This window comes from Toxorhynchites rutilus, chromosome 2 (assembly GCF_029784135.1).
Source record: "Toxorhynchites rutilus septentrionalis strain SRP chromosome 2, ASM2978413v1, whole genome shotgun sequence".
In the NCBI taxonomy this organism is placed as follows: domain Eukaryota; kingdom Metazoa; phylum Arthropoda; class Insecta; order Diptera; family Culicidae; genus Toxorhynchites; species Toxorhynchites rutilus.
This window is the reverse complement of record NC_073745.1, coordinates 153,912,111-153,923,534: the sequence shown is the minus strand read 5'-3', so window position 1 is coordinate 153,923,534 and position 11,424 is coordinate 153,912,111. Positions and strand designations below refer to the sequence as shown.

General features: G+C 38.6%; 1 protein-coding gene across 1 annotated transcript; it reads right to left on the bottom strand.

Moving 5' to 3' along the window:
• On the bottom strand, nt 1-1,105 carry LOC129768259 (uncharacterized). Its single transcript, XM_055769772.1, has 2 exons — nt 796-1,105; nt 1-740 (listed from the first exon to the last, which is right to left on the bottom strand). The coding sequence occupies exons 1-2, from the start codon at nt 1,048-1,050 to the stop codon at nt 174-176; spliced, it is 822 nt and encodes a 273-aa protein (XP_055625747.1). The 5' UTR covers nt 1,051-1,105; the 3' UTR covers nt 1-173.
• Between the last annotated feature and the right edge of the window lie 10,319 nt (nt 1,106-11,424).

Here is an 11,424-nt window from a genome sequence, read left to right as displayed (position 1 = left end):
TTGTCGCGAATATCCAACGGAATCCTAACAAAACTCAGCGGATTTATTCAACTCAAACGCTCAAAGCGTAAAATCAATAAATTACGTACAGATGCAAAATACAAACAGCATACACTTAACAGTATGAAACGAAACGCGGTGCATGAGGTTGAAGTTTATTACGTCTTTGCGAACTACTTGTAAATTCTAATCAGTTGACCTTGTTCGTTGTACGCGTAAACAGGACCTCGAATTGGTTCCACCGCCGAATAACGAAGTTGAGCAGTGAATCCCATATTGCGACGGTCCTCATCAGACTGGGAAGTCGAAAACATTACTCGCTGAAGGTTGTTGTCAGGGCCAAGAACATAGTATTGCCCAGAGAATGCGTTAGACACGGTAATAACCGTTTGGCCATCGCTCGTTGCTTGCTGATTCTGTTCATCCTCATTATCGTCCACAGTTGGTAGGTCGGTTGTTTGAGGATCTTCGGGCACATTATCGTCGACAGGGTTGTTTTTAGTAGGGACTCCATACGAGTTAGAAGGATACTCTTGTTCCTGGCGACCGAACTGGAAATTATTGGCAGCCAAAGCACGAAGTTGTGCACTTATGGGGAATATCGGTTGTTGTTGCTGGATTTGAGGTAGTGGTTTAACACGTTTGTTATTGAATTGGGGAGATTGCTGGGAGTTGGATCGTTGAAAATCACTGAGTTTATTATCAGGCAATCCCTGCACCCGAATTGGATCAAGTTCCGGCTTAGAAGAAATAATAATTAGATTTTGTCATTATTGTACAAAATATTGCTCTTACCAAATCAGTAGTAGTTGGTGGTAGATAGTCGATGTTGGGGAATAGTTCTGTAGTAGTTTCAGCGATCTCAGCGGCGTGAGCGATATTCTCTTTGGTGATTTTAACGTCCACTTTCTGTTGAACTAACGGTGCTCCATACTCGGTAGGTAATCGCAATTGCGCGCCCTGTGGTCGCCATCCCGATGGGGCATACCCAGCGAATGGAGTTTCAGAAGCTACAGCACCCAAACACAAGCACAACACAAAGAATCTCATTGTGAACTAATGCTCAGTTCTTGAAAAACTGATAATGCATCGTCCATAGTAGGTGCATATTTATACAAAATGTCTTTTCGTTTGATATTGAATTGTGTGCGTAGAACTTTCAAGGAATCTCTCATGCTTAATATGCAGGATGAACACCCACGCGGTGGGGTCGACTGTCATAACAGCGCATAAAACAAGTGAGAAATTCGATCATCACCGTATCGTTGCGTACCGCCAATAAACAAACTCAATATGCACCGCTAATGACCAAATAACCTTTAATAGCCAGCAAGAGGAACGCCATGCCCTCCAATCGCATGGTGCAGCGCGTGTTCAACCCAACAATTGGTTAACTTGATGATCGTGTGCTCTCGAGCTTATCCTGAATGCAGATGCTTACCAATACTTGTCCGGGCCTCGAACCTGAAAAATGTGACAACACAATATCATTGCATTAAATTTGCGTTTAAGGCACGCAAACCATACGAGACAAGTGCCGGCTTCTGGACAGATAGAGGAATTCTAATTGAAATGCAGAGCGTGTTCTGTTGTGGCCCGCAGTGGTGATTTGGTAGATTTAGTTATGGGGACTGAGTAATATTCACTTTGATCCCGGCAGCTATCTCGGTCGGAAGCAAAATCGTCATAGACGATTGTTTCCTGTACTGAACTGCACTTTGAGTTATATTGTTTCCGTTTCGTGTTGTTGAAGCAAAATGTGTGAATCTTAAGCATAATAGCTCCTTCGAAGTTGTTTGAATACAGGCCAGAAGTTATAGAAAATAAAAGTTGTTTCATGAGATTACTTGATAATATATAGTTTATACATTGTCTGATTAGGTAATTGATATCTCATTACATGCGTGGATCGAATGACTATAGATAGATCGTTGCTCTTGTGATTGATGAAAATTTTTTTTTTAGTTCCGTCGATGGTAACACTGTATTCCCCACTTCGGGACGATAATATTCGGCTACTCGTTCATTCTGATCGGATGGTTTTTAGTAGAGATGAAACGGATATCCGGAACCCGGCCTATTCGGCCAATATTTACTATCCAACCGGATATTTGAAAAAAAAATCGTATTACCTTAAGATAATTTATAACACAATCTATATATATAAAAATGGAGTGATGTCTGTCTGTCTGTCTGATTCTTATAGACTCGGAAACTACTGAACCGATCGACATGAAAATTGGTATGTAGGGGTTTTTGGGGCCGGGGAAGGTTTTCATGATATTTTGAGACCCCTCCCCCCTCTCTAAGGGGGGGGGGGGGGCTGCCATACAAATGAAACACAAATTTCTGCATTACTCGGAAATTAACCAAGCAAACGAAACCAAAGTTGGCATGTGAAAGTTTTAGGGTGCAATAAATGTTTCTATGATGGTTAGACAGTCAGACAGTTAGACAGTTCTATGATGGGGTACTGCCATACAAATGGAACACAAATTTCTGCATTACTCGAGAATTAATCAATCAAATGAAACCAAATTTGGCATGTGGAGGTTTTAGGATGCAATAAATGTTTCTATGGTGATAAGATACTCCTTCCCCCTCTCTTAGAGGGGGCTGCCATACAAATGAAACACAATTTTTTGCATTACTCGGAAATTAATCAATCAAACGAAACCAAAGTTGGCATGTGAAAGTTTTAGGGTGCAATAAATGTTTCTATGATGGTTAGACAGTCCTTCCCCCACTCAAAGGGGGGGCTGCCATACAAATGAAACACAAATTTCTGCATTACTCGAGAATTAATCAAGCAAATGAAACCAAATTTGGCATGTGGAGGTTTTAGGATGCAATAAATGTTTCTATGGTGTTAAGATACTCCTTCCCCCTCTCTTAGAGGGGGCTGCCATACAAATGAAACACAAATTTTTGCATTACCCGAGAATTAATCAAGCAAATGAAACCAAATTAGGCATATGGAAACTTTAGGGTGCAATGAATGTTTCTTTTTTTTTTTTTTTTTTTAAATGATGATGGTCCCACCTCTTTCCCCTACATAGGTTTGAGCTGGACGAGTTATCTTGTGTAAGCTAGTTAAAAACAAAAAACGGTCCGGTTGTACCACTGGCATAGATTGTTTATCAAAAGAACAAGTAAGGGCATTATCTAAACGCTAAATATTCCATGGCATGTCAAGAGAATTTCCAATCCGGGAAGACACTTGACCGATCGGGAATCGAACCCAATGCCTATATCAGCATTAGCCATGAATTTACAAGGGATTTCCCGCTTTACTAGATTCCCGAGAACGATCTACTAATGCGATCGCTTTCGAGTCCAGACAGCTGAGCAACCCCGAGCCTAATTCTAGCCGACACTTCAGGCCCAGTAACTCTCCCAAGGCATGTCAAGAGAATTTCCAACCCGGGAAGACCCTTGACCGATCAGGAATTGAACCTAATACCTATGTCAGTACCAGCCTTGAATTTACAAAGGAAATCCCGCTTTACTGGATACCCGACAACGATCTGTTAATCGTTTTCGAGACCAGACAGCTGAGCAAACCTAAGCCTAATTCCAGCCGATACTTCAGGCCCTTCATTCAACCTGGGGTATAATCGCGTCAATCTGAATCTGCAATGAGATCTGCCACAACACAGAAAGATCTCGTCAATCATCTGTCAAAAGGATAAATTTACAAGTATTCCGGTTGAGCTATCCCTAGCTTCTTTTCAGTTTCCACTTTCAATCCCTTGGAATGGATCGATCTTATTAAACAAAACAAAAACAAAGAAAAAAATCACTTTTGCCAATGTTCAATTTCAAATTTTACTATGCCGGTTCACGCGCGCGATGCTCAAACTGTTGTAGACTTCACAATTATTTTTAAACTAATATAATAACTAAAATTATTAAAAATTGAAGAAAAAAAAATAATAAAAACAACATACCATCATCATCATAGTCTAAAGGTAAAAAAAACACACACACATGCACCTACACCTAAAACAGTACTCTATTCATTATGTAATAATGATGACGGTCCCACTTTATTTTCCTACAACGATTTGAGCTGGACGAATTTTCTTTGATAACTATATATATATATATGGATTTATTTTATAATACAAACAAAACCAGTATATTAGTTAAGAGCATATACATAGATTGTCACTCGAAAGAGCAAGTAAAGGCATTATATGAACGCTAGATATTCCAAGGCATGTCAAGAGAATTTCCAATCCGGGAAGACCCTTGACCGATCAGGAATCGAACCTAATACCTATATCCATACCAGCTTTGAATTTACAAAGGAAATCCCGCTTTACTGGATACCCGACAACGATCTGTTAATCGTTTTCGAGACCAGACAGCTGAGCAAACCTAAGCCTAATTCCAGCCGATACTTCAGGCCCTTCATTCAAACTGGGGTATAATCGCTTCAATCTGAATCTGCAATGAGATCTGCCACAACACAGAAAGATCTCGTCAATCATCTGTAAAAAAGAAAAATTTACAAGAATTCCGGTTGAGCTATCCCTAGCTTGTTCGCAATTTCCACTTTCAATCCCTTAGAATATGATTTTCTTAAAAACAGAACCATTTTTTTAGCCAATGCTCAATGTTAAGCTTCTCTATGCCGTTTCACGTGCACGATGCTCAAACTGTTGTAGACTATTTGAAATCGTATAAAATGTAAAAACTCGATTTTATATACCATTATCAAATTAAGTCGCAATTCGGTAGAATAAACATAATTTCATTATGTACATTGTCGTAAAATATATTTAATCCGCATCATATGCGTATATTACGCTGATGCAGTTTGTGTGTCGTATAAGCGTATATTTTTAACCGATTCAGTACTGTAGTAAATCGTGTTGCATGCTGAAGAAAATCATGAAACAGTAAATCATATTAGATCCTTATAAAGAACATATTACATCATATTGAAATGTCAATGAAAGGCTGATGCACTCGAAAGTTTTAACCGCTGTTGAATCAAATGTCAGATAGCCGCGCGAGATAGCTGGTGGATGATCCAGACGACCGGAGTTCGAACCCGCATCGGAGCAGTTTTCACCAAACATCAATCTGTGCCATTTTAAACATTCAAATTCCACTCCCAACACAAGTCAATCAAACAATTATTATTTCTACAAACATAAATACTCATATATAAAAATGGCGATTCGTGAAGCTATAATAAATATTTCACGAAAATATTTTGCTTGTTTTTTTTCTATGTCTGTAATAAATCGTATATGAGTGTAACAAAAGTCGTATTTGGAGCTTTGACAATTCATGAATATATAATATATGTTTCTATGGTGGTTAGATACCCCTCCCCCCTCTCTTAGGGGTGGCTGCCATACAAATAAAACACAAATTTCTACATTACTCGAGAATTAATCAAGTAAATGGGCGGGACGAAGTTTGCCGGGTTAGCCAGTAGCATATAAACATCATTCATACGTGATTAAAAATAAGGTTTGATTACTAATATCCGGCCGCCGGATATTTTAAGTGAAATCATATTACTTAAAGAAGAAATAACTCGGATTTTCAACAGCATCGAGGTCGTAATGTTAGAGTCGTGCATGAAGAATCTTGTTCACCGTTTAAAACGCGTTATCGTGACCACCACATCTAAAATGTCCTAAAATAAGCTTTATTTTCGTTTTTTAAAAATAAGAATCGGTTTACTTTTGTAGAAGTTATTAAAATTTGTTGCGCGAGCGTTTAATCCGAAAGACACTGCCCAGCGAACATTAAATCATATAATTTTGCACGTACCAAGTCTTACAAGAAATCCGAATAAATCATAATCGCATATAATATCAATCAAAGTATGTATCGTGTATATTTGAAATCGTATAAAATGTAAAAACTCGATTTTATATACCATTATCAAATTAAGTCGCAATTCGGTATAATAAACATAATTTAATTATGTACATTGTCGTAAAATATATTTAATCCGCATCATATGCGTATATTACGCTGATGCAGTTTGTGTGTCGTATAAGCGTATAATTTTAATCGATTCAGTACTGTAGTAAATCGTGTTGCATGCTGAAGAAAATCATGAAACAGTAAATCATATTAGATCCTTATAAAGAACATATTACGTCATATTGAAATGTCAATGAAAGGCTGATGCACTCGAAAGTTTTAACCGCTGTTGAATCAAATGTCAGATAGCCGCGCGAGATAGCTGGTGGATGATAATCCAGACGACCGGAGTTCGAACCCGCATCGGAGCAGTTTTCACCAAACATCAATCTGTGCCATTTTAAACATTCAAATTCCACTCCCAACACGAGTCAATCAAACAATTATTATTTCTACAAACATAAATACTCATATATAAAAATGGCGATTCGTGAAGCTATAATAAATATTTCACGAAAATATTTTGCTTGTTTTTTTTTCTATGTCTGTAATAAATCGTATATGAGTGTAACAAAAGTCGTATTTGGAGCTTTGACAATTCATGAATATATTCATATTAGATCGCAATTCAATTCCAACATAATCGCTTTTATAGCCGGTCAAAGTTGCATATCCAAACAAATCCGGTAAGCATTTGCCATGTGTATATATGGCCTCCACTTTTGCGTGCATATGCCAGTTAGGCGCATTATATGCCAACCAAATTTTAGGGCATATGATGTTATATATACGCTTGTTATGCGATTTAATGTTTGCTGGGTATATTCACTTCTCATCCCAGGTTATAATCCGATGCAGGAATGACTTTTGTCTTGTACCTGGCATGCAAAATTTCGCAAATCCTTTCCTGGTTTCTGGCCTGTCGATCAAATCATGTGAAAAACATCTTCCAACCTTCAGGATCTTTCTCATGAATATTAAACGACGGGAACAGTTGATTGGCCAACATTCAATTGTTCTGCGAGTGTTGAGTTTGGCCGTCATCTTCGTCCAATAATTCGAAGTTGGAGAGAAAAAGTAACCAAATGCCACTGAGGAAAATGTTTCATTTGGTGTACTTTCAATTTAGATTTTCGGTTGAAGCTTTTTTAAGAAAAATATCGCATACATACAATTTATTACTAAATTAAATATCTCACAATTCAACTGAATTAAGATGTGTTATCATATCTGGCATCCTTGTGCTGGATTGTTTACATGTGGAATGAAACATCAAAAAAAGCGCGATCTGAACTCCAACTAATCGCTCCGCATCGCATCGCATTGCACCGCACCGCGTTTACTATGTCCTCGGCCTAAGAGCCACCGCATACTACAGACTTTCTGTCAATCAACTGATTAACTGTACTGATTAACCCTCCTGTACTCGCGTGCAAAATCATAACACGTATACTCACGCACGGTGTCACAGACCGAAAATTGAAGTTCTCTGTAATGTTGCCATTGTGTATTTTTCGGGCTTTATTGGCATTTATTTTAAGAAGAGGGTATGTTTAAATGAAAAACCTCCAAAAAATATGTTTGTCCGTCTTTATTATGTTTTAATAGTCATCTAATTAAGCCTCCTCAAAACAGATTAATTTCTGATACTCCAACAGAAATAACGAAATTCGAATTTTTCACTGTTATTAATTAAAAGTAAGCAACCGAATATAATTAATGGAAGTATAAAGAGCTATAAAATAACATAAAAACGAATTAATCGATTGTGGTTTCATTGGAGTAAAAATCAGAACATAGCATAACTGCATGTTCGAAACAAACACGCTTTTTACATTCCATGCAATTGTTGCGTGTTTTCGGGTCTTTTATCGAAGAGAATAATGTATACCGACCTTCTAGATAATCACCAGATGATAAAGGTTCTGGAATATAAAGTTTGCATATTTCTAATATTCTTTGTCTCTTTATTCTTGGTAAACTAAAAATTAATGCCTTTTTATAGATATGGCATAAAAAGATGATATAAAAGGATTTCTAGGAACTTCCTTTTCTTTCTCTTGTTTTCTTGTTGATATTGTCCATTATAAAAAAAATATCCCCGAAACTGTAACTGTTAAAAATTACCATAAGCCACCGATTAGTTTATAGTTTACTGTTTACAATTATTCCACAAGTGAAATTCTTTCACAAGTGTGTATATGTTTGACCATTATAATTAGCGAATAACTATACGAAAGTCAAACATTTACATTTTACTTTTGAACATATGAATCTAACGACGAATAGTTATTATATGGATCTGTTCGATCCAGTTACAAAAGGGACTGAAACCAAATAAGAATAGTCCGGTAATGATCTTATGCATTATATTCAATAAATATTCCACTCCACTAACATTAATTTATACATTTCATTCAACAATATTCTAGAATATGAAAAAAGGCACATGTCCAAAAAAGTTACTCCTATACTCGCGTCGGTGTGTCAGACCGAAAGTGTTGAAAAAGTGGCACACGTCCCCTTTGTACCAACACATGCGATACGCTAAACGATGACGAACGACGAATAACGAAGCTAGAGAGAATCGCAAAGTTGTAGTGTTCATATTTTCTGAGAAATGAACGAATTATTGATTTCTCGGTCTGAGAGACTAATGCGCGAGTATAGGAATGTTAAGAAGCCGACCGAACTATCGACCGACAAATCAGTCTGCAGTCTGCGGGGGCTCTAAGACTGCACCAGCGCATTGAAAATATGTTTCAAAGGGTGTTCAATAAAAAATGTGAATAATTTCAATAGCTTGCTGTAAAAAACGTAAAGAGCGTAAATTTTTTTCTCACCGAGAGATTGCTCTCTGGGCTCCCTAGAAACGGGTTGCTCGTTTCTTTTCGCTCGGGTTCTGTCAGTTCGATCAAATATGGCGTCGAAACAACAAGCACTCCGCGAACGCGTTGTATGGTTCTTCGAAACGCGTGAAAGTCAATGAAAAAAGTTTACAGTATACCACTTTCGGAACGAGAGAGTTTGAGAAGAAAGTTATGCTGTATATTGCAATATTCGACAAAGGACTTGCCATCAAACAGAAGGTATACCAGGAGGAGTGCCTGGAGAAGATTCTAGTTCCATTGTTAGAGAAGTATAATTCTGATGGGAAGTATGTCTTCTAGCCGGACAAGGCGTCCTTCCATTACGACAAGAAGACGTTGGCGTGCCTCGAGGATAGATAGATACCAAGGACGCATGAAACAACATATGAAGAAAATTATTTGGCAATAGAATCATTCGCCTGCAGAAACTTTCCAAGAAATGAGTGTCTATCGAAAAGAGTTTTTCTGAAGGCTTTTGAAATGATTTAGCACAATTGAAAGCTAATCGAGGTACTATTCAAAAAAATGTGTCGAAAGCATTCAAATGAAGGAACAACCAATGCACAATGGTCCAGGAGATGCATTTAAGTGGAAATTAGCGTTTTGAACTCGACAGTTATTCTCTAGACTATCTTCGACAAAGTTGTTACACATAATAGATCGCTCATTTTTATGTTATCAAAAATAGGGTCACTATAATTGTCGATGAAATTAAAAATCTAACTTTCTTATCTTTATAGATAGAGTTAAACAAAGTTCGACAATATTGTAGTCCCAGTTATTTAAAACATTTTTATAGAACAAAGATTTTTTCTATCTTCTCTATCTCTCTTTTCGCTCCATCAATACCAATTGGCGACACCGGCCCGCAAACGTCCGAGTGTATCAACTCGAGCACTCGCGACGAATTACTATCTTCGACCATTTTGAATGGTTTCCGCGTCTGTTTACTAAGAACGCACGATTCACACACAACGATGCTCTTGTCTTTTCCGATGGCTTTCTCGTCAAGTCCCACTACCATCTTTTCGGTGATCAGTTTGTCTAAACTTCGTGGATTTTTAATGTCCGAACCGACGATGCCAAAGTTCTAAACTCTTCGGAATTTTCCCGCACGTCAACATCGAGGTACTTTTCGTTTTAAACGCACACAAATCGAGACGATAAAGTTTGCCCACCCGTGAGCCACTCGCGACGATTCTCGATCCATGATGGATCATCACTTTTCCATTTTCGTACGTTACTTTCATTCCTGATTCATCACCGTGCATAACGGAAAACAAATTACATCGTAATTCTGGAACGTACAAAACGCACAGTACATTCAATGTACTCACCTCGAAATTTAGACATAACCTTGACCGAGCCCGAATGCTTGGCAACGATCGATTCACCGTCATTGGCAATAGCAATTTCTATCGGTCAATCCAACGGCCTCAAGTTCTCAAACAACGCTTCATCATTCACCATATGGTCGGAACACCCGGAATCTATATACCACTGCATATTTCTCAATTCCGTCTCTTTTCCTTTAATAACACCAACGAAGCATACACCTTGCCGTTCCACCGCTGCCAACGCCTTCGGTTTCTTTTCGTTCCTCGTATCATTCTGCTTTTTCTTCGAAGGGCAATCTGCCAATTTGTGTCCTTCCTGCTTGCAACCAAAACATTTAAAAATCTTCTTTTTCTATTGCTGCTGCTTGAATCCCCAACATGCTGCTTCATTTTTCTGAGTAACAAATTCTCCTCTCTGGCCTTTCTGTTTAATCTCCTCATCTAGGAGTCGACATTTCACAAACTCCATATTGAGGTTATTTTCGGGCATGGTTTCCAATGCAGTGACTACTGTGGAAAATGCCGGCCCCAATGTCAATAGAAGATGACAGATAACATCCAGTTCTTCCATATCTGCTCCGGTCCCGCGATACTCTCGAACGAGTTTGTCAAATCGCAAGAAATGTTGCTGTAATTAGCCGCTCTCGAAACGCAAACTGAGCATACGGCGTTTGAGATGCATCCGGCTTGCGATACTGCGTCTTTCGAAAACACGTCCTAACGCGTCCCACACTTTCTTCGGAGTTGTTTGTACTTGGACATACTCCAACTGAGAATCACTTATTCGGGAAATTAACAGAGATTTACATTTACGCTCCTTTTTCTTTCGCTGCTCCCGGAGCCTTTCTTTCTGCTGCTTTACATCCGGCGTATCTCCATCCGCATCATGTAGCGCTTCAAGGTCATCAATTTCCTCCTCGATGCAGTTCAGCAGTTCATGCTCCTCCAGGAGCACCCGCCTTCGAAACCGCTAAGCGCTGAAATTGGTGCCGTCGAAAAGCGGAACGTGGTAGCGTTCATTTCGTGCTTCTTCCTCCATCTTCACAAACACTTTTCACCGATTCCCGCGAAACTAAAAAAAAACGTTCCGGGCCCACAACCTGAAGAGGTTTCGGATGGGAAAACACGAATAACAGTTGAGAAAATACGCAATTATTATAATAGCAGAAAAACACGTGTATTCAATTTAAGTTGTTCACATCGAATGACATCTCTTCAGGTGGGTCAACCTTTTGATTGTCGTAGTGGAGTCCGCAAGAGCAGGGTTGCCAGTATATCAGTAGTTGCTTCCTTAACAAGTACGGGCCTAGAGGGTATTCACG